Source organism: Micromys minutus (assembly GCF_963924665.1).
Source record: "Micromys minutus genome assembly, chromosome: 25".
NCBI classification, from domain to species: Eukaryota; Metazoa; Chordata; class Mammalia; order Rodentia; family Muridae; genus Micromys; species Micromys minutus.
In genome coordinates, this window is record NC_137960.1 from 2,430,249 (window position 1) to 2,456,936 (window position 26,688).

Consider the following 26,688-nt stretch of genomic DNA (forward strand, 5'->3'; position numbering starts at 1 on the left):
CTAAAGGAAAGCATTTGATTTGGGGCAGCAGGCAGCAGACAGCAGGCAATAGACAGCAGGTAGACAGCAGGCAGACCACAGGCAGGCAGGCAGCAGGCAGGCAGGCAGGCAGGCAGCAGGCAGGCAGACAGCAAGCAGCAGGCAGGCGGCAGGCAGGCAGGCAGCAGGCAGGCAGACAGCAGGCAGGCAGGCAGCAGGCAGGCAGACAGCAGGCAGGCAGGCAGCAGGCAGGCAGACAGCAGGCAGGCAGCAGGCAGGCAGGCAGACAGCAGGCAGGCAGGCAGCAGGCAGGCAGCAGGCAGCAGGCAGGCAGCAGGCAGACAGCAGGCAGGCAGCAGGCAGGCAGCAGACAGCAGAGAGCAGGCAGGCAGCAGGCAGGCAGCAGGCATGGCACTGAAGCAGTAGCTGAGCGCTTATATCAGACTCACAGAAAAAGGCAGAGAGCCTAACTTGGAACCATGTGAACTTCAAACCTCAGTTACTAACCTGCTCCCCACAAGGCCACACTTCCTAATCCTTCACCATGGTCTACAAGCTGTGTCTAAGCACTCAATACTCTGAGCCTATGGGGACCATTCTCATTCAAACCACCACATTCTTGTAATTCTTCTCTAAAATTGCTTTTTTGATCCCCACTGGAATTTATATGAACAATAAATGCAGCCAAGTGAGTTCACAGGAGTCTTACTAACTTTTGGAAAAATGTGCAACCCATTCCTTTTCTCTTGCTGTCAAACCCATCCTTCATGTTCTTATAAGTGGGGTCTACCAGTGGACCCATGGATCTGGCACCCACATAAACAGCAGTGCCAGGTTGCAGAAAGGATGCTGTAACCTCGAATAACAGACATGCTGATTTTACAGTACATACAAGTTCGCCTTAAATCTCATATAAACTCTCCTGGGCTCACTTCCTCCTTTTTTGGATGGAGGAAACATGAGACTTGGCTGCATCCCATGTTAGCTAAAATTTATAATCCCTCTAGTAACATTTGGCACCATACCATGACCAGTTAAGGAGGACAACGTTCTGGACAACAGCAAATGCGCTATAGCTCCACATGTCTTCCCAGAGCTGCCTGAGGAACAACATGCTTTCTGTGTCCCGCCACTACACCCTTTGAACTCAGTTAAGTCGCCACATCACAGAACACACCAAAACACTCTGATCCAATTGGTAAAATACAATTTGCTCACCTAAATAAATCAAATGATCTTGTACAATTCCATTCCTTATAAAACACTCATAATAACCTTATTTATGAAGAGATGCACCGAGAGAAACATAAACGCCTGCCTCCATCTCCTCAGGAATCTCCCCTTCTGCTCCTCCACCTTTCCCCCGCCCATCTCTCTCCTGTCCAATCATGATGCATCACCTTAACATCAATCTACAGAGGCCGACCTTTAGAAGTGGTTGATTGGTTGTATAGTGCGCCTGTCTTCTGCTCCCTTAGCCTGGTGGGTGCAATCTACATTCACACTTATCTTCCATCAGCTCCCTGGACATCCTTTGATGCTCCCTTTTATGGCTAGCTTGTGATTTTCGTTTCTACTTTGGACTCCCACACTGTGTTCTCTCAGAAGCTCAAAGTCTAATTTGAGTCACTTCTGTTCCACGTGACTTAGGACCAAGTTCATGTATGTATTTGTTTCCTTTTGCGTAAGAGCATGTAGCAGCGGCTCCTCGGGCAGCTCTGGGAAGACGGGTTGAGCTATAGATTACTTGCTGTTGTCCCACCCTCGCTGAGGATCTAGTGGCATCTGAAGCTGCTGGGAGGAGGAGAGTGAGCATTGAACGTGACCCCTGGAGCATATATACTGCAGGGCCGACCCCACTCCCAAGGGCAGTTGGGTCTGGGGAAGAGAAAGATGTTGGGTGAGAAGGGGTGGGTGTGGGGTAGACCTGGGAGAGGTTGAGGGAGGGGAGAGAATATAATCAAAATAATCATATGAATACGTCAAATAATTAATTAAAACATTATTTTTAAAAGGAAGATGGTTTTACCGTATAAATTGCATACTTCTCTTTCTTCTAATTCGTATATGCTCCAGGCATATTTAGAATTTGAAGGCACTGCAAAATACATTGGACTAGTCTACATTTTCCCCTTAAAATAATCCTCTTACATTTAAAATATTTTTTTAGTCTATGTCATCAGTATGCTTGTACAAAATGGTTTCTCACCCCCTTTTCATTAAAACAAAACAAAAAACAAAAAAAAAACCTTTTTTTTCAGTGAAGGACTGGGTGTGATGATACCAATCATTAATCTCTGTGAGTTTCAGCCAGCTTGTTCCAGGACAGCCAGAGCTACAGAGGGAGAGCCTTCTCACAGAAACAAACACAGTCCCTCGGTAAAGATGAGGGGAGGGGAAGGTGGGAAAATGAACCATGTCAGGCGGCATCAGCCGAAAAGCATCACCTGGAAACGGGGCTGACCTCGAATGACCTCGAACGAGAGCAGCAGGGTCAAGGGAAACAGCTCATTGTCTTTACAGGATGAGGTGAAGTAAAGACCTTTAAAAACTCTGGGCCAGGTGGCGCTGCACGCCGTTAATCCCAGCACTCAGTAGGCCCACAGACGGATCTCTGTGACTTTGAGGCCAACCTGGTCTCCAGAGTTGGGACCAGGACAGCCAAGGCTACAGAGAAACCCTGTCTCAAAAAACAAAACAAAACACAAACAGACAAAAAGCCAAAAAAATACTGGTTCTCGTTCCAACTACAGCATAATGAAAGAACCACTGTATTAAGATCCTTCAAGTCAAATCCAGCATCCAAGACACTGACCGTGTCCAAATACGCCTCTTTTTCTTTAACATCTGTTCATTGGTTTTGACACACGCTTAGGTCATCCGGGATGAGGGAAGATGGAGAAAATGTCTCCATCAGATTGTCCTGTGGTCAGTCTGTACAGCATTTCTTTGATTAATGATTGACATGGGGAGCTGGAGAGGTGGCTTAGTGGTTAGAGCACTGACTGCTCTTCCAAAGGTCCTGAGTTCAATTCCCAGCATCCACATGGTGGCTCACAACCATCTGCAGTGGGATCTGATGCTCTCTTCTGGTGTGTCTGAAGATAGCTACAGTGTACTTATATGTAATAAATAAATAAATCTTTTTAAAAAATGATTGACATGGGATGGCCCTTACATGGGTGGTGCCATTCCTGAGCAGGTGGGCCTGGGTTGTAAGAAAGCTGGCTGAGCAAGCCATGGGAGCAAGCCGGCAAGCAGCCATTCCTCCCATTCCTTTGTGGCCCTTGCTTCAGTTCCTGCCTTAAGTTTCTCTTCTGATATCCCGAGACCCGAGAGGGAAAATAAACCCTTCCTCTCCAAAATTAATTGTTTCCTCTCTTTCTTTCTTTCTTTCTTTCTTTCTTTCTTTCTTTTTTTCTTTCTTCCTTCCTTCCTTCCTTCCTTCCTTTCTTTCTTTCTTTCGTTCTTTCTTTTTCCCCATTCCATCACAGCCATAGAAAGCAAACTAGGACACAGGTGCATAGCCATCCTGCCAACGCCCAGCAAGATGCTTCCTCTCCCCTAAAATGTTCTTCATGTTCAGCAGCTGGCTTATCACCTGAGCCCCACAGTGGCTTCCTCTGAGTCATCTCCTTCCCTGCAGAAACGGTTGCACTGCTGCTCTTCCTCAGACGTGTAACCCCTCGAAATCTGTCTTCCGCTGAGGTTTCCCACCTGCCCTCCTGCCTGCCCCACCCCCATCTTCGTACACCCACACGGCCTCTGAGAAATAGAAGCGATACCATCCCGGCTCTGTGCCCCTCACACCGATAATGGGGTCACACAGCAAGAGGACATGCTGTTTGCACCCACCAGACCCCACAATGTGATCCCAGGGGCCATTCACTACTGAGGAATCTGCGGGATAAAACCAGAGTGGAAAGTGTGTCCAGACGCCCCACCTGGCACCTTCAGAGTGCATCATCATTGTCCCAGCAGAGCCCCGGGGAAATTCCATTATCACGGATTTTGCACAGCCGATGGGTCATAGCTTTGTACAGCAGACAGGCTAGTCTCATACGAAGCAAATGACTTCTTGGTTACAGTGGTGGTGTACTCTTGGAAGGGGGTGCGGCGAGATGAAGGCTAGAATACCACAAAAAGACACATTCCTTATGGAGCATTATTTGCTCTGATATGAAAATAAATTATTTTATTAGGTGAGGATTTAGAATTAACCAAGGTGTGTTCACAAACTCGCCATGTGACTTAATCTACCTATGAAGAAAACAAAGGGCCCGGGGCTACAAATGTGGTAAGTTTTCACCTGAGCCCCACATGGAAGTGGAAGAGAATGTGGGGTAGAGAAGAGTTCTGAGCTGGAATTTGCTATCTTTCCTATGGTGAGGACCAGTGTGGTCCAGAGGGACAGCCTGCAAATACCTGGATCAATGAATACCTCCTTGGCTCTGTGGGAGGCAGCTTCCAGTGAGAAATATCCTGAAGTGACCATCAAGTTCCTATCAATCTGTAGCTCCACCCAGTGCAAAGTCCCCTGGACTTTGATTATTCTCCACCCTTAAAGTAAGAGCTAAAGATGGTTGCAGCTTCCTCCAAGACTCCTCCAGGAGAAACTCTAAAGCCAGAGCCTAGGGGCAGCCCCGTGTGTCCTCTTTGCCACTGAAACTTCTACAGAAATTGGACACTCTGGCCCCAGCAGCCACACCCTTGACTCTTGGCCACAGTAACATAGGTGTGGATGGTCTCCAGGGCCAGGGTTTAGGGGCTTCCAGGAACCCTCAGCTCTTTCCAGATGGTGAGTGAGGGTTTGTGGTTTCTGAGGGAGGTGTGGGCCTGAAGAAAAATTGAAGTGAGAAATGGTCCCTTTATTGGGAAAAAGTAAGTAGATGAACAGATAAAAGAATAAATAAGCAATTAAGAAGAATGAAGATAGATTGCATGTGGGATTGGTCTACTTCCTTGTGTGACTTCACTGCCCTACATTGGACTCAGAGAATTCAGCTCCAAGAACCCCCGAGACTATGAACTCACAAAAAGGCAAGAGAAAATGAGAACTTGGCAGCTTCCCATGTCCGTGGGGAAACTGTTGGCCTTCAGAATACAAAGAGGACATGAAAGGCCCTGCAGAGGGCTCGGGTTGATGGGTTTTGTCTTAAGTGTTTTGTGGAAGACACAGTTAGAAACCTGTGAATAACATTAAGTCTTTGGACAGGGAATTTTTTTTCCTGGGAACTTTCACCTGTTGCCTTCCTATGGTGAACCTGGACTTGACCTTCCGTTCTGAAGATGAAGGGCTCCCCCACCTTCCCTCTGGCTGGTCTCCTCCCTCTGCTCCTCCTGGTGTCTGTGGGCGTCTCCGGAGGTCAGTCCGCCCTCTGCCTCGTGTTTACTGCCTTGTTTTTAATGAACTTCTGTTGTGTGAATGCAATGGCTTGGCCATCTACTGGCCAAGAAAATATCTGCCCTGATCCTTTGAGTAATTTTTATAAAACTCAAAACTATGATATTTACCTAAATCTTCTCTGAGTGTGGATGAGTTTGGCCTGTTAATGCTACACTGTCTGTGTTGAAATACTCTTTGTATATTCACAATGTGTGTGAATCTTCTCCCTGCTGTCAAGAAGCTTAAAGGTGGAAAGGTTAACTCATGGTTTCAGGGTATGTGGCTAGGAAGGTGTGCATTGTACACACAGGGGGGGTGAGGGGTTGTGCACAGGAGAACAAATAGTTTGGACTAAAAATTCTTAGATTGTGACCTTAAATAATTTATTCCCTCTGGGACACTATCTCTTCCTTCATAAAACAAAAGCAACTTTTAGCTAAAGTTCTCATACTCTGGAGAGAACTCAGAAGGGAGACTGTGCAAATGGCATATAAATGCAAAAATTCAGATGAAACCCAGGGCACTGCACTTACTAGACAACTGGTCTACCTACTTACTAGACAACTGGTCTACCATCCAACACACCCTAGACCTAATATCAAAAATGTTAATGTCCGTGAAAGCTGACTCCAAATTCTGTTAATTTTTGTGTAAAACATTTGATATGTGTGTGTATGTATGTATGTATGTACTTGTGTGTGTATTTGTGTGTGTGTGCAGTGTGTGAAGTTTATTGCAGGATTGTTTTTAGTAATAAGGTAAAGTGCTATAAAAGTTGCTCATCACCCAAACTGCTGCTTGGTGATCGCATTCGTGTGACACTGTGACTCTCCCTCTCCACTGCACTGTGAACGATGAAGTAGACTTTCTAAACGGAGCTGCTGACACCCGGTGTTAGGTAGATGGGAACATGTCACAAAGGTACCCCACTACGGGAAGCAATGCAGAACTGAAAAGAGCCTGTCCCCACTCTAGTAATGGCCACGGTGACACTCCTAGCCCAGAGCATCACTCTCTCTAGGGTACTATGGCCAGGATTCTAAATTCACACAGAGTTCCCCAGCACAGCTGTTCCTGCCCTCCCTCCCTCTCTCCCTCCCTCCCTCCCTCCTGCTGCTGCTGCTGCTTCTGTGACCTTGGCTATGTTGACGTATCTGAAGAATGCCCATTTCCTAACCTGTACAATAAGCAGGCTGCACATTTGAGTAGATTCTAAATACTGAAGAAGCTGATATTTCTGAACAAGCATTGGTGTGGTAAAAGTCCCAGGAACACACATACACACACATACACATATACTCAGAGAGACTGAGACATTTATAAACTTTTATATAACTATTAAATTTTATTTGTTAAAACTTACTGCTTTTCCCTAAAGTAATACAAAGGAGAAATATGTTTAGTTTCCAAAATACAAAAATGCAGGGTTGTTTGTTTTAAGTCTCATGTCTCTCACTTGCTTCCACAATCTGTCTCTGGTCCCCAGAAGTGTCTTGGTTTTCTGTGAAAGGACCAGCTGAGCCCATCATGGTCCTGCTGGGGACCGATGCCACCCTGCCCTGCCAGCTGTTTCCTGAACAGAGTGCAGCTCACATGCACATCCGATGGTACCGTGCCCAGCTTACCCCTGCTGTGCTAGTGTTCTATGATGGACAGGAGCAAGGAGAGGTGCAGATGCCAGAGTACCAGGGTAGGACCCGGATGGTGAGACAAGCCATCGACAGAGGAAGTGTGGCTCTGCAGATCCAGCAGGTCCAGGCCTCTGACAATGGCCTGTACCACTGCCAGTTTACAAACGGCTTCACCTCCCAAGAGGTCTCCATGGAGCTTCGAGTCATAGGTACGTGAGCTTGGCACAGGGTCATGATGTAACTGCCACCATCATCAGAGTTTAACAGCACAGACGCTACATTTCTGAACCTAAAAAGTATGTGTGTGTATATGTGTCCTGTGTGTGTGCATGCATGTGTGTGCGTCTGTGTATGTGTGTGGTATGTGCATGTGTGAGTGTGTGTGTCTCTGTGTGTGTGTCTGTATGTGTGTGCATATATGTGTGTGTGTGCCTGTGCATGCATGCAGGTATGTATACACAGATATGTATATATTTGTGTATGTGTGGAGGGCAGAAGTCAACCCCAAGTCACTCTCCACCATGTCTTTTGAGAGTGGATTCTCACTGGCCTCTCACTAATTCTGCTAAGCCAAGTGGTCAGTGAGTCAGGGACCCACCTGTCTGTCTGAGTGGCCAGGGAGCCCCAGGGACCCACCTGTCTGTCTGAGTGGCCAGGGAGCCCCAGGGACCCACCTGTCTGGTTCCCAAGCTTGTACCACTACACCCAGGTTTTTATGTGGCTTTGGGAAAGTGATCTCTGGTCCTCATGTTTGCACAGCAGGCACTCTGTTCACTGATGCGCTTGTCCAGCCCTCTGAGCCTGTTTCCATATCCTAAAAGACCCCAGAAAGTATATTTGGTACTAACGCTGACACCCTCGGGCATTAACTTTCAGTAAACCAAGACAGAAAAATGAAAACTGGCCTGATTTTCAAGTTTTAACTTTTCCTAGAACGATCCTTAACCTCTGCCAGTCCACGCACATGCAAAAGCAGTAAGCTGAAGTCAAGCAGCGTCACAGCGTAGCCTCAGCTACCTTCAGTATAGTGAAGGTCGTCTTCCCTGGGCCTGGGGCCTCAAGCTTGCGTCCTCTCTCCTCAGGTTTAGGCTCCGCCCCTCTCGTTCACATGACAGGACCTGAGAATAATGGGATTCGAGTCATGTGCTCCTCAAGTGGCTGGTTCCCAAAACCCCGAGTGCAGTGGAGAGACCCCATCAGGGACACTCTACTGTCCACCTCTGAGTCACAGACCCAAGACAGAGATGGGCTCTTCCATGTGAAAACGTCTCTTTTGGTCACAGATAGAGATATAGGCAAAGTGGCCTGCTCCATCCAAAATCCCATCAACTACCAGGAGAAATCAAAGGCCATCTTCCTCCCAGGTCGGTGAGGACCAAACTCTGACGGGGTGGGGGAGGGAGGGGAGGATGGAGGGCTGAAAGGCCTCCAGGCTGGTTTCTGACTGTCCACATGCACCCTGTCAGAGCCCTTCTTCCCCAGGACGGGTCCATGGTTAGTAGCCCTGGCGTGTTCTCTCCCCTTATTACTTGTCCTGCTTGGTGGAATCAGCTACGCTATCTGGAGAAAACACCAAGTCAAAAGGAGAGAAATGAAGAAATGGTCAAAAGAACGTGATGAAATGCTTCAGATGAAGAAGGAGACAAAAATCATACAGAAGACCAGAGGTATAAATGGGGACAGCAGAATCAGCCAGGGGGCTGTGGAAAGGCTGGAAATTGGGGGAGCTAGGGAAACACAGGATGCAGGGGTTCCATAGAGCACCAGTTTTGCGGAGGACCAGAGGACGAAGGGGAGGGACATCAGACCTCTGAAGTGTGGTCTCAGACCACAGCCAGTGCCTTCACCCCCTGCTCTTCACAGTACCACGCTCTGCTCACACCCACTCCACCCCTCCCCTCGGCCCCCACGCCCCATATTTTCGTACACCCACACTGCTCCAGAGGGTGCTGCCAGCTCTCCAGAATCTGGTTCTCTTCCTACGAATCAATCAAGAATGGGTTTGAGAAGCCCTCAGACACCTTAAACTCCCGAGGAGCTGGGACATTGCTCTGTGACCCCACAGCATCTTATCCAGTTACGTGGCCCTGTGAACATGCTCATCCTTTTTATGGGTCCCCTCACGGAATGCCAAGCCTAATTCATTAGCTACTTTCCAGACTCGGGACAGGCTGAGACTCAGTTTGATAGATTTTACACCTCCATTTTCTTTCAGATAACCTGCAGGCCGACCTGGGTGAGTCACTCTCTCTGTAGCGTTTGCTCCCCCCACCCCCATGCTTCTGCCGTTCATCAAAGTTGGTTGGTTTTCTTGTTTGTTTGTTTGCTTTTTTGTTACTTATGTTTTTTCTCTTTCAGACTGGAGGAAGGCGCTGTATAAAGAAGGTAAGAGATCATGGGTCCTGCACCTCGGGTTCCCTGATGCCAACTCCCTGTCAGCACCCTCTCAGGGTGGGGTTGAGGGGACTGAAAGGGTTAATGATGAGCAATTCAGAAAACTGAGAGGAAATGGGGAACAGATGGACGGATGGACGGATGGACGTGTGAAGCCACAAGCCAATACTCAACTGTCTTGGGTCTGTTCTGTTGCAGACTGGAAGAAGGCCCTGCTGTACCCTGGTGAGTACCTCCTGGGCACTGAATCTTGGCGGCAACTCTTAAACACACATGAGCTTATACATGCAAACTTTAATGACTGTGAACATACAAACTGTTCTGAGATGGGGTATCACACACCATGCTCTGTAGCTTACGCTGGGTCTGACCTGTTCCTCCTGCCTCCACCTCCCAAACGGAAAGATTTCAGATGTGCACCACTGTGCCTGTCAAGTTGTGAGCATTTTTGCTGGAGATTCAAACAGTCAGGCATTTTCTATAGCTAAGGAAAAAGGAAAAGCAACAAGAGTTGTTTATATGATACGTGCGTGGATGTATATATGTATGTGTGTCATGTGTATGAGTGTGTACATGTGTGTGCATACATGTGAGTGAATGTGTGGGCATGTATGTGACTGTGTTTGTGATATGTGTGTGACTGGGTGTGCCTGAGTGTGTGTGATGTGTGAGTAAATGTGTGTGCATGTGTATAAATGTGTGTGACTGAGTATGTGCATATGTGAGTATATGTGTGATGGGTGAGTGTGTGATGTACATTAAGTGGTGTGTGTGTGTGTAAATGAAGTACACAAATACACTAGGTCATTCATTGGCCTCATCCATGCAACTTCCACAATCAGGCATTGTGCTACACGTAAGTGACACAGCTGTCACCTCTGGCCCAGTGGAAGTTGAAAGTACCCAAGGAACATAAGCTAGAAACCAGGCCACTCCAGGCAGCCTTAGTGCTTCCAGGGCACACAGTGGGACCTCCGACAGCTCAGGGGCTGGAGAGACACCTCTGCAGTTAGGAGCAGTGGCTACTCTTGCAAAGAACCTGAGGTCAGTTCCCACGGTCCATACATGGTGGGTAACCTCCTGTAACTTCCATTCCAGGGAACCCAGCGCCCTCTTCTGGCCTCTGCTGGCACTCACACAGTACACGTACTTCATGCAGGCAAACACTTATACACATAAAATAAAACTTAAAGATAAACCTTTTTAAAAACTTCCTGTGGTTCTGAAAAAGAGAGCTATGCACTGAGGATGGGGAGTTGGGCTCGGCGGCTAGGGGTTCAGCCACTCTCTCTACTGCAGGATAGAGAGGGGACCGGCTGCTTTCCTTAGCCTCCCCTCTGGACGCCTGACCTCCTCTCCCTGCTACATAATAGAAGCGAATTTCCTTGTGTGTGGAGGGAGGTTCACTGGAGATTCCCAATGATCCACTTGATAGGAAAAAAGTCTTTATCTGTCCCACCCTCACCCTCACTCCTCCACACACTTCCCCACCCTCACCCCCACTCCCACCCTCACCCTCATCCCCACTCCCACCCTCACCCTCATCCCCACTCCCACCCTCACCCTCATCCCCACTCCCACCCTCACCCTCATCCCCACTCCCACCCTCACCCTCATCCCCACTCCCACCCTCACTCTCATCCCCACTCCCACCCTCATCCCCACTCCCACCCTCACCCTCATCCCCACTCCCACCCTCACCCTCATCCCCACTCCCACCCTCATCCCCACTCCCACCCTCATCCCCACTCCCACCCTCACCCCCACTCCCACCCTCACCCTCATCCCCACTCCCACCCTCACCCTCTCCCCCACCCAGAGAGCTGAGTCTCTAGGGAGCAGTCCCTGAGACAGCACAGAGAGCAGTCCACATGCTGGGAGCTCCTGGACACTAGACAGTCCAAGGGTATTAGTGAGGAAGGAGAGGGGTGAGAAAGCACTGGGGTGCACACCTCGTTTGCCTTCAGTGCCTGCAGGTGTTTGCTCTGCTCTCTTCCAGACTGGAGGAAGGAACTGTTCCAGCTGGGTGAGTGGATCTGCTCATTTGACTCGGAGGTTGCTTCTGGGTTTTGTTTCTCGTTGTAGAGATGAATGTCAAATGCTGCACACACCAGGCAAGCCACTGAGCACACCAGCGGCCCCCACCCCCAGTTTGCTCTTGTGCGATTTTCCTGGTAGACAGTTGTTCAAGCTGAGAGTAGGGAAGAGAGGAAGGATGTGCCGTGTGAGCCTGTGCTGGAACCCACGGTCAGGCTCAGCCACACTGTTCCGTCCCCATCTCAGCACACTGGCCCAGTTGTGATTTTTGTCTGTGGGATCCACTGAGCTTGAGTAACAGAAATTGCCAAGGATCCTCACTGAGGAGACTCCTGACTAAGGAAAAACCGCTCTGAGTAGCAAGACCACGCAGCTTCATTTCGTGAGGTCAGCTTGTGACCCACCCTTCGGGAGGAACAAGGCTCTGGTTTAGGACATCGGGTGAAGAATGCTCTTACATAATCCCTTCAAGTCCTGGCTCACTCCATGCCCTCCCAAGACCCAAGCTAGAATGAGATGCAGAGATGCAGAGCTCAGAATGCAGTTGGAGAGCTCTCGGCCCAACACTGAGGAGTGTTGTCACAGTTCTCCACGCCCAGTCACCTCCTACACACAGCGCTAGCTTTGAACAGTCATTGATATACAGACATTACAGTGGTGGCTTTGTCTGCTTCTCCTCCACCCCTCCTTGCCCCTCCTCCTCCTCCACCCCTCCTCCTCCTCTGCCTCCCCCCTTCCTCCTTTCCTCCTTTTCCTTCTCTAGCTCCTGTGACGATAAATCATGAAATGCCTGACCAGGACAAATCTGACCCAAAGACAGAAGAGAACAGAGGTGAGGAGACAGCAGATCCGTCTGTCAGCAACTCACAAGTAAACCACAACGTCATCACGCTCTCCCAGGAAGGCTTCATGGTGGGGAAATACTACTGGGAGGTGGATGTCGAGGGCACGGAGGAGTGGACCCTGGGAGTTTATGAGCTGTGTGCTTGGGACGCATCACCTACAGACTCATGGAGGAAATTCAGAGTCCTGGAAAAGAAGGGAGATGGATACAGGGCGCTTGCCTTCTGCTCCCAGAACATTTTTTTGGAAGAGCCTCTGTCACTGGAGACACGTCCACTGAAGATTGCCATCTTCTTGGATCAGGAGGACAGTGACCTCTCCTTCTACAACATGACCGATGACACACACATCTTTTCCTTTTCCCGGGACACTTTCTCGGGATCACTCTACCCTTACTTCAAACGTAATTCCATGGATCTCTCTACAATGGCACAGCCCGGAGGGATGTGCACAGGGAACTCCGTGGGTGGGTGCTGCAGTGTGACATCTGTAAGGACCTCCTGGGCAAGCAGAGACCTGTGACTGGGAAGCCTCTTAGACTGAGATTCCATGAGCCTCTGGGATTAGATTCAGGACAAGATTCTCAGGCCATTTGTGTTGTGCATGGTAATATAATTGTTAATCGTCTTCCTTCTTTTGACATAAAAGTGTTTATTCATTCCTAAGATAAATAAAACCCTGATTTTCTGAGTCTGAAATCACATCTGCTCCCTGCTTATACATCACCACCACCACCACCATTACGAATTATATAGGACTACATAGGGCCATTTTCATGCAAGACTACAGTGTATTCTGAGCACATCCCCCACCCCTAGTTATTCTTTGTTTATGACTAACGTACTGTAAGCCAACAATGTGCTGGTGAAGTTTTTGTCAATTTGACTCGTTAGAGTCACTCAAGAAAGAAGAGGGTCAGCTGAAGAATGGCCTCTGTCAAACTGGCCTATAGGCATCTCTGTGGAACATTTTCCTGATTGATGTGGAAAGACCCAGCCCATTGTGGGTGGGGCCACACCTGAGCAGGTGGTCCTGGGGTATATAAGAAAGCAAATGGAGCAAGCCAGAAAAAGTGTTCCTTTATGGTCTCTGCATTATTAGTTCCTGCCTCTAGGTTCCTGTCTTGACTTCCTATTCTGGCTTTCTCAGTGATGGAGTGTGACCTGGGAATCCTGAGATGAAGTTAACCCTTTCCTCTCCACGTTGTTCCTTAGTCCCTGTTCTATTGCTGTGAAGGGCCACCATGACCAAGGCAACTCTTAAAAGAGAAAGCATTGGATTGGGGGCTTGCTTACAATTTCAGAGGTTTAGTTTGTTTGCATCATGGTGGGGAGCACAACAGCACACTTAGTGCTGGAAAAGAGGCTGAGAGCTATGTCCTGGTCTGAAGCAGAAAGTGTGTGGGGACCAGGGAGGAACTGGGCCTGGCACTATTGACTAAGGCACTAAGGGCTATTGACACACTTCCTCCAACAATGCCACAACCGCTAATCCTTCTAATCCTTTTGAATGCTTCCATTCCCTGGTGACTCAGCACTCAAATCTATGAGCCTATGGAGCCATGCTGCCTCACACCACCATAGTCATGAACAGCGGCAGCAGAAAGTCAAACCAAGACAAGCAGTTTTCTTAACTGAGTTACTATAAAATTACACAACAGAGGCAAACCTTGTTATTGTGGAATTACAGCAGTTATAATACTAGATCTCACATAAGTAAAATTACTCTATGAATTTGCTCTATACTGGTTGTTGTTGTTGTTAGAAGGGTTTCTCGGTGCAGCCTGGCTGTCCTGGAACTCACTCTGTAGACCAGAGTGTTAATGAGATGTTGTTAGTAACCATGTTAACCATGTTGTTAATAAGAACCCAGAGGAAACAGTGCCTCCCTCTGCGCATTGTTCCTACTGCAAAGACCAGAAAGTCTTGAACGCTCATTGGACACAAAGGCATGGGGACTTTGGATAAAATATCTTAACTTGACTCTGAAAGAAAGTTTAATAAGACAAAATTCATAGTGCCTGACACTCAAGAAGCAATGAACAAGAAATTATAGCTCAGATGGAGAGGAAGTCAATAAATCACAGCCGTGCAGAACTCTTATGTAGGAATCAGTACCAAGAGCATGGAAGTCATAGAAGTGGCTGGATGTTGGGAATGTCATGGCAGATGTCACTCAGTTTTTTTTTAAAAGATCGAAATTAACTTCAATTAAATGAAAACCATGATGAGATGGTCGTTACATTGGACACTTCTGAGAACTGAAGAAAAACAAAATAGTGCTTCTCCCGTGTTTCAGCCAGTAACTGACACTCAGTTTGCTTCAGACACAGATGGAGTCATGCCACAGACAATAACAGGACCCCTCAGTGCCTTTGCCTGAGTTTTTTCTAGCCCAGGTTGGATCTGACGCCACCTGGGAGCCCAGGTTCTCAGTTCACGCCCAGCTGGGCTCCACAGGCCCACTCATGGACCCACAGTAAACGGGAGCTCCTGGTTCAGTTACTTTGCTTAATTGTCTCCTGGACCCAGAGATAAGGAGGACCATTAAAGTTTGTGAAACTCAAACTGCCTGTTCCCGTGAATGGAATCAAACCGTGGCACATTCTAATATAAACCCTGGGAATCCTGCATCAAAAGAAGTTGATTCGTGCTGTCAACAAACACACCATGGATACGCCCAGTAAGCCGAGATATAGTTAATTTACTTTCCTATTCTACTTATCATTTTAAATGTATTGCATCTTTTTAAAAAGAGATCTATTTTGTGTGTATAACTATTTTGCCTACATGTATGTCTGAGTCATGTATGTGCCGTGCCCATGAAGGCCAGAAGAGGGCATCGGATCCCCAGAACTGGAGTTGCAGATGGTTGGGTTTTCTGCAACCTGTAGGTACTAGAAATGAACCCTATTCCTCTGGAAGAGCAGCCAGTGCTCTTACCTGCTGAACTATCTCTCCAGTCCCAAATTTTAGTATTGCATTTTATAATTTGGAAAATATGTATTTTTGAGCGAGTAAGCTGCTATCACAGCACAACTAGAATAAAATTCAACTGGAACAAACTAATCTGTTGTGTTCCGTTGATATGTTTTGCTTAATGGTGTGCTAAAGCAGGTGCTGGCTACAGTAAGTGTGCGGACAGCAAACTCCAGCCAGCTGTTTGTGGGCTGAGGTTTCATAAGAGAGACTTGAGTAAGCCAGTGAAATTTGCCACTGAGATTTTAGATTTTTTTTAAAGATGTATTTATGTATATATGTATTTGTTTGTTTGTTTGTTTATTATAAGCACACTATAGCTGTCTTCAGATACACCAGAAGAGGGCATTAGATCTCATTACAGATGGTTGTGAGCCACCATGTGGTGCCTGGGAAATGAACTCAGGACCTCTGGAAGAGCAGTCAGTGCTCTAACCACTGAGCCATCACTCCGGCCTGAAATTTTAGGTTTTAATGACCTGTTTTGTACAGAGTCCAGAGTGGCCTCTGCTTGCAGGGTTATTTCCCATGCCACTTTGCTATAGCACTCAGGAGCATAAGGCCAGTTTGTGAGTCTTAAGACTCCTAGCTCAGTGCTAAATGCTGCCCCAGATGTGGAGAATTCTCCCTAGGATTTATGCTGAGAACTGTCTTAGTTAGGGTTTACTGCTGGGAACAGACGCCATGACCAAGGCAATTCTTATAAGGACAACATTTAATTGGGGCTGGCTTACAGGTTCAGAGGTTCAGTCCATTATCATCAAGGCAGGAACATGGCAGCATCCAGGCAGGCATGGTGCAGGAGGAGCTGAGAGTCCTCCATCTTCATCTGAAGGCTGCTAGCAGAATACTGACTTCCCGGCAACTAAGAAGAAGCCCACACCCACAGTGACACACTTCTTCCAACAAGGTCACACCTATTCCAGAAAGACCACAGCTCCAAATAGTGTCACTCCCTGGGACAAACACATTTAAACCACCACTTCGAAGCCATTTCGATCTCTGCTTACATAGATCAGAACATAGCTGGATATTCCCTGACACCTGTTCCCTCCTGAGATGTTGACTCAGCCAGGGAGAGACCATGAGGCAGGAGAGATGCAGAGGTGAAGAGTCCCTGGTCCACCGGCTACTGTCCCATAGGCTATTTCTTCCTTTGTCCAGAGTGGACTTCAGCTTCGGACACCACGTTACCCCCGTTTCTCCTCTCGCAGCCTGTTTCCCTAGGTAATTTGCTTCCTGTGCATCTGACTTTGGTTTTCTCCAGCTTCACAATTCAGGCATCCAGAAGGATCTTGCTTTCCTCCTTTGCCACATGTTGTTGGCTTAAATGTTTAATGGGGCTGGAGAGGTGGCTCCGTGGTTACGACTGCTCTTCCAGAGGTCCCAGTGTCTACATGGTGACTCACAACCATCTGTAATCTTCCAAAGCAGCTCACTCCCACTTCTGACTTCTGTGGGCATTGGGCACACACATGGCACACAGATGTACAAAGCCCTCATACACATAAAATGATTTTTTTATTTAAAGTTATGTATTTTAAATAAATAGCCAGGCACATGAGAAGTAGAATATTAACTCTAAAGATAATTAATATAAACAACCTTGTAGGACTGAAAAATGGACCCTTCTCAGGATGGCTGCATAGTGTCTGCAGCTAACTCTGACCCCACCCCATGTTTGACCTTGGAGCTCAGTCACATGGTGGAAGATGGGAATGGGCTCCCGAAGCTTAGCCCCTGACCTCTGTGGACACAGGAGCACATGGGCAGACACCCACACTTGCACACATGCATACTCAGAGGTGCACATGCACAGATTCACACACACACACTCAAGAGCACACACAGCCACACAGGTGGACACACACATGGGCACACACCCACATAGACACACATGCACACAGATACACACACACATAGACACACACGCACATGCACATAATCCCTCTTAGTGCTTCCTCACAGTACCCCCCTTACCTTCCTTCCATCCTTCCACCACACCCACCCCTGCCCTGTCTCACCTCTGCACAGTGAAGCTCTCCTTGACCCCGTGGCTGTGTCTGCAGTATGTGTCCACCACACCCTGACTGTGCTCCAGGAGTTTCTCCCTAGTTGTTCCTGTACTTGATTCTAGGCCACCCCAGCTCATCACCTTGTGGTACTCACCCCTATTGCAGTCAAAGCACAGGAACTCCTCCTGGTTGCAGAACTGTCTGAACAGATGCCACACTCTGCATCCTGTTATAGAAATGACACTCAGATTTACATTATTCCAAAACTGTGCTGTGGGAACGGGAATTATCTGTGGTAATAATATGCCTGAGTTCCAAAGACTCTCGTCAGCCACCCAAAATGGCCAGATCCAAGCTGGACCCAGACACCTTTAATGCCACCACAACCCATGGGGCAGAGGGACACACACCTTGGCCAAGGGCAGACATTGACAGTGGTATAAATAATGTAGGGACTGAGAAACTCTGGGAAACCAGCCCCTATCCTTAGGAGAAGCAGGCAGGTCTCTCTTCAGTGCCTAGCCCCTGCCCAGGTTTCTTAAACTTTCATCGAAACCTCCAAGTGCTCAGAGACAGAGAGGTTGGTTGGCCATTTTATCTCCCACTGAATTCTTTTTGTATACCATAGAAAAAGCATAGAACAAACCAAACCAAACAGGAGGGGAAAGAAAGTCAAGGAAAAGCACAAGAAACACAGACATACACATTCACACACACACAGGAATAACATTAAAAACACAAAATCTGAAGCCATTAAATATAAACAAAAGTTCTGTAAGGCAACAAGAAGGAGAAAAAGAAGAGGCTGAGGAGGAGGAGGAGGAGGAGGAACTAGAGAAAGGACTGAAGGAGATGCAGATTGTCAGTAAAGTTTGGTTAAGGTGGTTTTGCTCATGGCTTTGGTATAGAGATCTTGGGAAATTATTTATATTTCAGAAAGGCACAGTCCTGATTCTTGAGTGACTTTTCTGAGGTCAGGGAACGAGAACACTGGCCGAATGGCCGCCCTTCTTGTTAAAGTTGGTCTGGTGATCAAAGGTGAAGATTAATTACTTACATCCATTCTTGCCCTTGACTTCTTGATCTGACTTAAAGACTGTTCATGAGCAGATGTGCACCCTGAAGATTTAAACTAGAAACGACTGATTGTTTTTTATGTAAAAGTTTAGATTTGTGATTCTTTTAAGATTTTCTATAAGATTACTTAAGATGAATAATAAAATAATTGATTCCTTTTTTAACAACAAATTGCCACCTGCCAGTAAGAAAAACTGGCTGAGAAAATCATCTTGCTTGCTTACACTTTGTTAATCTACATCTTAGTTACAAATATACATGGCTTCTTGGGAATAATTTGTTTTTCACTCATAATACATATAGTCCATGTGAGAATATTGGGGGTACATGTGTTTTTAAAAGTATACTGTGTATGTTTGTGTATGTATGTTTGTGTGTATGCATATATATATATATGTGTGTATGAGTGTATGTGTGTATGTGTATATGTGGGTGTATTTGTATGTATGTTTGTATATGTATGTTTGTGTGTATGCATATATATGTATATGTGTATGAGTGTGTGTATGTATGTGTGTTTGTGTGCATGTGTATATGTGTGTATGTATGTATATATGTATTGTCTATGTATATGTATATATGTTTGAATGTGTATATGTGTATATGTATGCATGTGTGTATGTGTATATGTATGTGTTTATGTGTGTATATGTGTGTATGTGTGTATGTGTGTGTATATATATGTGTCTATGTATATATATATATATTTGTGTGTATATGTGTTTGTGTGTATGTGTATATGTATGTATATGTGTATATATGTGTGTGTATGTATATGTGTGTGTGTTTTTGTGTATATGTATATGTATGTATGAGTGTATGTGTGTATGTATATGTGTGTATATATTTATGTGTCTGTGTATATGTATGTATGAGTATATATGTATGTATGTATGTGTATGTGTATATTTGTATATGTGTGTATGTGTGCATGTATTGTGAATATGTGAATATGTATATATGTATGTGTGTTTTATATGTATATATGTAAAGCTGTTGGAGCTTGTTAGAGTTTGCTTTGTCCTCCAAGTGTCTTTCACCAGCCCCAGAAAATCAAGTTTTGTTCCCTCAGAGAAAAGTCTGCTGAGTAATCAGGCATCAACTCCACAACTTACACCCACATTCTCTCATCTGAATTACAGATGCAGAGAATTCACAAACCAGACCGTTTTAAAGTTAGATGCCAAGCATGACCGCAGGGAAAGGTGAGGACGAGTTTCTACCTCTAGTGGGTCAGTCAATCACGTGAGCTTCTCTAGTCTCAATAGATAAGAATGGGGACAAGACATAGCCGATCTATGTCTTTCCATTTTTACACTTAATTTAACTCAGAAATTGTACAAGAGGTTTGCGAAAGCAACTCAAATAAATGCAAGTACCAATTGTTATCGATCTCACGGTTGCTCAGAAGGATAAAGACGGTTGGCGCGTTTTGTGAGACATGTTTGCAGCGGTCATCACTGTGGCTCGTGACTTTAACAGAGAGATTGCTGCGAGATTCAGAGACTGAATTACTCATCTCTGTGTCTGAGACTGCATAGTGGGGAGAATGGGTCTGACTTTTATAAAAGGCAAAAGTGGGAGAAAAACAACAGTTTCGGAAGCCATAGACTGGTTTGTGTGAAGGACTCTGGTGGAAGGGCAGGAGTCTGGTCTGTGGGATCTGGAAGCTTCTGTGTCGCCTTTGATAATGGCGATAACAGCCTTGTTGGGGATTGGCTCCAATGCTTTGAATTAATCCAGCTCCCAAAATCAGGAATCTGCATGGCCAAATGCTGAAGGTCCTTGTCCCCAGCTGGTTTTTTAATCGAAAGAGAGCCAACAGCCAGTGACTGGGCAGGTAGACCATGGCAGGATCTTTAGATTTGCACAGACCAGAAACTGAGAGAAAGGAAAACAGTATTGCTCTGATTTAGGGGAGAAAGATAGAATGTAAACGCTGCAGGAGAGAAAGCCAACCAGCCATGTAAGGATTCAGGTAAGCGGCCACTGGCCACTTCCTCAACTGGGCCTGGGGTAGCAGGAGAAGGTTTAGGAGTGCTCCGTCTTTGAGCTAGTCATGGCATGTCAAAAATTAACTGGTGTGTGTGTGTGTGTGTGTGTTTCTCATTCCTGAATCCAGTGAGCTCCTGGACTGGTGCATGCATGTGACCCGCTGGGAGCCAAAGCTGTGTAGTAAATTCACTCCACAGCTTACAGAGAGGGAGCACACAGTAGGGTAGTAGGACACTAATACTTTACATGGCCACTTCTCCCAGTCCTCAGACAGCTCTATGAAAAAGATCACCTCTTCCACATTTTACATTTCAGCCAAAGCAGAGAGAGGTCAGAGGATTTGTCCACAACCCCAACATTTGGGGGTCTCAGCTTTCAGCAGTGTTAATAACCCCATCTCTTATCGATCATGGGCCTAGCACAGACTTTGATTTTTCTGTGTGTGATGTACCTGTGAGTCATGAAACTAAGAAGGGAATTGTATGATGCAAAGAGAAGTTGTGTCCTTTTCATGGGCTCAGGGCAGAGAATGAGGGGGAAAAATAAAATACAGATATGTTCAGATCACAAACACTGAACAGGGTCTCAGAAGGGGCCTCCGGGCCTATGGAATAGCCCACAGATGCACGTCTTCTCAAAGGCCATTTCCAGATCTAAGAACCTCAGAATTAGCTGCTGTGTGCTCCCAGGGAGAAAGGGAGACACTAACCACCACCCCACAGAGGTTCTGCACAAGCCCTGCATTGGGGAGAAAGAGGAAGCCCTGGGTTCAGCCTCACAGCCTGCAGAGGATGCGCACGGATCTCCCTGCCATGCCTTCGCTGTCCCCTGACTCTGTGACACTTCCACAGAAACCTTCTGATTAGATCAATATTTTACTTTATTTTTTTTACTAAAACAAAATATACAAAATAGAATAGAAATACACATATGAAGTTCTGTTTTTATACAGAAACCTCTTTGCCTGGCAAGCTGAACACAGACAAGCCCTGTGTGAGAAGTTAATTTGTTATTATGATTTATCTGTCCTCTCAGGGCCCTGGGGGAAGATGCCATAACGTGTAGATGTGACTGGAGGAAACTTGAAAAGCAATGGCTGATACAGGGCCTCTCACACAGATCTGAGAGCATAAACACCCGTTCTTCTATCTGGGGACATAGTTTAGATTTCATGGAAGAACCTTGGGTGGTCACAGATAACATAGTTTCAAGGGACTCGGCCTGGACAGTGAGCTCCTTCCTTCCCCAACACCCAGCAGCCAGAACCTGAGGTGTGCACTTATATGTGGGGTCCCTGACCAAAGCCACAAGAGGGCTCAGTATCATCAGCATTGCAATCACAGCGGCCAGAGGCCTCTGGGGAGCCACGCTCTCATCCTGCTATAGGAGAGATAGTGGTCTCACACCGTGGCGACTATCTCCTCCCTCCATCTACACCCCAGGCCATAAATAAATAAATAAATAAATAAATAAATAAATAAATAAATAAAGCTGGGCTGAGTAAGGTCAGTGCTGAGGAGCCAGTCAGTGTCAGATGTGAACAGCACTGTCAGTTCCTAGTTAGAAATGCAATATGAGGATCCTCTTTGAAGCCAGCAACTTTTTTTTTTATGTACTATTTTAGTGTTGCAGCTGAGACACTTTAATCGGGCCGCGGAGCTGGGCCAGCTCTGGGATGGCCACTCACTCACTCAGCAGTTTGGGCACTGGGGAAGCATTTCCTACGCAAGGTTGTTGAGACAACTGTGTGTTTGAAGCTGTGTGTGAGCAAAGGAGGTGAAGGAAGACTGTCAGCCAGGCGCCTTTAGCCTGAGGCACTTGCTGCACCTCAGCTTAATGGTGTAGAGGTCAAAAGTGATTTAATTGCATCCACTTCAGACGGATATCCTGAACATTCAGACACATCCACCGTCTCTTATCCTAGAGCAGGACAAGGCTGTGGCCACCTCCAGGAGCAGCCTTCCCTGGTAACTGATGACGTAGCGGAACTCAGCCTCTTGATTGGACAGTGGAGTCCTGCACTATTTTAGTTAAGGAAATTCTTACAAGCTAAAGGAAAGAGGTTAGTCATGGTGTAGTCCTGACGTGTCTGGCTCGCCCCCCGCCCCGTGTAGTCCCTGAGCAGAGTGGCAAGACCTGCAAAGGCTGCTGCGCTACAAAAGCCCTCAAAAGCGGCGGCAGGCCTCTCCTTGCTGCCCCAGCCTCCGCCACCACTGTAAACTGTCCCACAGGAGCTGTGCAAAATGGCGGCTCCTGTTAAAATGGCGGCCTCTCCTCAGCCTGCAGCCATCACAGGAGCTGTCTATGGTGGCGTATCTCCTGTCTCGCCTCAGTACAAGCTTATCCTCAGGAGCTGTCCACCATGGCAGCGCCTCCTCTCCAGCCTCCCCCAGCAGCCCCACAGAGATGGTGCCTCAGCAGAAGCCAGGAAAGACTTCCCACCCGCTGACTCGTGGGTCTGATGTAGGAAAAGGGGTGAAAAAAAGATGCCACCAATCTGTGAGCTTCCCACAAAACCCCATCAATCACTAAGCAGGAAACCAACCAATCCCTAAACAGGAAAACTCACCATTTCCTGAGCTCCCCAAGTTGAGGACTTAAAATCCTACTCTGAAAATCCTATATAAGCACTGCTCTTTCGTCCAGTTCCCTGCTGTCCTCTCCCAGAGCAGAAGGCAGCCGTCCCTAGATTCGTCCCTCCACACCCTGGACCTTCCACTCAGAAGAAGCCAAGAAGAAAAAAAAAGCAATGAAGAGAAGGAGCTGGGGCTGAAGCTCCTGAGCTCAGCTGGGGAGACCCTCCCCTGGGAGTTTCAATGCTTCTGCTGAGGAGGCTTCCTCTCAGAGCTGTGTGATTCCTGGACTCCCATGTCCCAGGACGCCCTTCCCTTGGGACTGTGTCCCATAGATCTGTGTGGTTCCTGCGCTCTCCTGTCTCAGGATGCCCTTCTACTGGGATACCATTTCCAACAGAGCTGTAAGGTTCTTGGGCTTCCAAGACCCAGAATAGCGTCCCGTCTGAGCAGAAACACATTTTAGTGTGGTGACTCGGATAGGCTCTCCTGGTGTCTGTGCTCCCCCTACTTCTGGAGTCTGAGCACTAGGACCCTATCCCCCCTCTCCAGTTGGCCTGCAGCAATCTTACCTTCCAGCTCACTGCTTGTTCGACAGCCCATCCACCAGTGACAATTAGGTAAGCTTCCCCTCTGGTCAGTGTAAATGCTTCCCTGGGTCCAGGACTGTTGGGTGTCTGGCACCCGTCTAGTACTCTTGGAGGTAGAGGTACCTCCAGTCATAGTCTTTAAAGCTACAGCTGGCCCTCTTCATCTGACCCCATTCTCCTACCACTGGAGCTGCTATTCTGCAGTTCCCTTAGGTCTCCTGGGCCATGGCGCCCCTACCGGACCTTTGCTCACCTTTCCTTCAGAGATGCCTATCCCACAGCTCCTCTAGGCTCTTGTGGTTCCAGATGCAGTTTCCTTGGGCCCTACTGGACTACTGTGACTTTTCTGGTCCTGACTCCATCCCTCCCTCAGAGCTGTAACCCCACACCTTCCTTAGGTTCTACTGAGCCATTGCAACCCTTCCTGCTCTATTTTACCACTCTCATTTCAGAGCTAACTGTAAACTCTACAACTTCTCTAGGCCCTCATGACTTTTGAGACTCCATTCCCAAATGTTTACTGTGGACAAGACTCTCTATGAGAGTTTAGTTCTCGTTCTCACCTTCTGACTTCTACAAAAGTCCTGGTACCAGGCACCAAGACTCTTTAACTTACCTAGGCTAAGCTGACCCCACTGAGTTCTCATGATGACCCACTGAACAGCTTGGTCTTCAATTTGTTTTCCCCGAGTCTGGGGACGCCCATGACTACAGGCTCAGGGACATTACATTTCCCCTTTTTTATCCATGGGAATAATATCTTTCCTACCCTCTCATTCCTTCGAGATATCTTTTAGAAACCTCCAACCTGTACACCTGACATAACCTAAAGAGCCCTAAATATATTCCTCTGTCAAATCAAAATTGGCCTCAATATCCCTTAGATAATCAATACAAGTGGCCAACTAATGGCATCCTTGCTCTTAATATTAATCAAAATATTTACAAATACTACTAGCAATCAGGGATATAGAATATAGAAAATATATTAAATATATAGAAAAAATAGAAAAAATATAGAAAGGGATTCCCTAATCCCTATTTCTCTTTTCTCCAAACCATGTTTGTCAATCCCCAACCCTGGCTGAATGTAAATGTCCTGTTCTTTAACTTAACTATTGATGGATCTGTAAGTTTGTTGCAAAATGGGAGCCAGAAGCCCAACCTAGCAGGAATGGGAGAAAGCAAAAGAATGGGCCAGCTACAGCATGTGCACTCCCAGCACACACTCCTTCTGGCTGATCTCTCAGCTCCCTCCTGCAGTGTCCTCTGCCTATAGTCAGACCTTCCCTGTCTCCAAGCCTTCTGTGTTCTTACTGGATTCTGTTTTCCAGGAATTCAGGTGTCTTTAGATATGATTAGCATTAGATTGTTTTATGCAGTCGCATTTCAATTAAAAGCTAGCTCTAAAGTTGGATATGGCTTCCACTCCTCTAGACCCAAGCATTTTTCTTTAAAAGTTTCCTCCAAAATCTCTGTCCCATATCAGGTGAGTCACCTGACTATAGAACAGAGAAAGAAGAAGATAAATAAATAAATAAAGGGACAGACTATTCACAACAGGGACGGTTGTTGCTCAACTCTACTCTTTAGGTTTTGGTTTCATTCTCTAAACTTGCTAAGGTATGTGATTAAAATGCTGTGAAGTCTCTTAACAAAAGGATTAGCTTGAAACTTGTGATGCCAGGTAATAGTTAAATATCTATACACAGGAAACATGTGACTAGTTGCCATCTTAGCCATTCTCCCCTATCAGGATGGAGGTAGCCACATGGCTTACAACCATCTTTGCCATGGTTTGAAAGGATGGACTATGCTATGTGACCTCACTCCCATCCTGATTAAAAAAATGACCACATGGCACAAGCCAAATCATAGAAAGAACAGCTTGTCCTAGCTGTGAGACCCAAACTATATAATTCTTCCAGTATTTTCAGTCACACTAACAAACAACAACCCAGAGTACCTTCCCTTCCTCTTTAGCCTCTCTGGTTTTTCTTTCTCCCTCAGCAACAGGTTTCACTCCCAGTCAGGGCTGAGGCAGTCTAAGACCTGGACCCTAAATGGAATCACATTACTCCCAAGGAGCATCCTAGATAAGAATCAATTTATAGCTTGCCTCCTGGCCAGTCTCCACAAAGCTTCCCTTAAGGCTGTAATTATGAAAAATTCCAAAAGCTAATTCAAGATAAATATGAAAATCCATCACAGTTCCTAGACTGCCTTACAAAGGCCCTCTGACAATATACTAATCTGGATCCTGAGACCACAGGTAGAAAACACTTCCTAAGATCTACTGCTTTTCCTAGAGTTCCCCTAATATTAGGACCAAATACAAATGTCTACAGAAAGGACCTCTGACCTCTCAGGTAGAAATCTTAGCTGTGGCCTGAGGGGCAATTGGTGGGTGATGAAGAGTACCCTGGTTCTCGGTAGAGATAAGTGAAGCCTTGGGAACATTAAGTGAGACAGTAAGAAGCTTCCTAGTCTCTTGAGAAATCAGACCTCCATAAGCATCATACTGCCCCCCCACCTGGTAAAGTGGCATCAGCCATGCCCTGAGTCCCTCCTCCACAGGTAAAGACTGACCACAGGTCAGGTAAGCTCCAGACAGAAGCAGGAACACCCCAAAATATGTAGAGGTCTTTCTATGCCATATGTGTGTGTGTGTGTTGTTGTTCAAGAGTAAAGTTGTGCAAGAATATTCCACTGTCTGTCATAAGAACTGATAACACCACTGTTTGGGAAGAGATTTCCTCTCCCCAAGCTTCTTGCACCCCACACTGGAGTCTCCCACTGGCTCAGATGCCCTGCTCAATGCCTCCTGGCAGAAATGGAGATAGGCTGAACCCAGCAGTGGGAGTAGCAGAAGCCACTCCCATCTCTGAACAGAGATCTGTGTGGAGCTTCTGGCACCCAGCCCTGCCCAAAGTCTCACAGTGGCCTTCAAGGTGTACCATGGGAGAGATGAAAAAGCTCCAAAACAATAATACTCAATGATAGCTAAGGCCTCTCTCTCAGTTGGCCAAAGCAAAATCTCAGGCTCCCTGGCTTCCCAAAGGTGGAGAACCTCTATATCCCTGTTTCAAGTGTGGTCAGACTCAGGCCTGTCTGAATATCATAAACCACTCAGACCAAGGTGCCATTAAAGAATATTGGGCTATTGACCATACACATCCCTCAGGGCATG

The 26,688-nt window shown here is 46.8% G+C and overlaps 1 protein-coding gene across 1 annotated transcript in view; it reads left to right on the top strand.

Moving 5' to 3' along the window:
* Positions 1–5,268: 5,268 nt before the first annotated feature.
* LOC308436750 (butyrophilin-like protein 1) overlaps positions 5,269–26,688 on the top strand; it is a gene marked incomplete at both ends in the record, with an annotated part of 67,344 nt that continues 45,924 nt past the window's right edge. The window contains 9 exons of the mRNA XM_080937725.1: positions 5,269–5,344; positions 6,852–7,205; positions 8,079–8,360; positions 8,463–8,663; positions 9,212–9,232; positions 9,355–9,381; positions 9,589–9,615; positions 11,390–11,416; positions 12,191–12,736. Coding sequence (XP_080793851.1) covers positions 5,269–5,344; positions 6,852–7,205; positions 8,079–8,360; positions 8,463–8,663; positions 9,212–9,232; positions 9,355–9,381; positions 9,589–9,615; positions 11,390–11,416; positions 12,191–12,736 — 1,561 coding nt within the window. The remainder of the gene's footprint in view (positions 5,345–6,851; positions 7,206–8,078; positions 8,361–8,462; positions 8,664–9,211; positions 9,233–9,354; positions 9,382–9,588; positions 9,616–11,389; positions 11,417–12,190; positions 12,737–26,688) is intronic.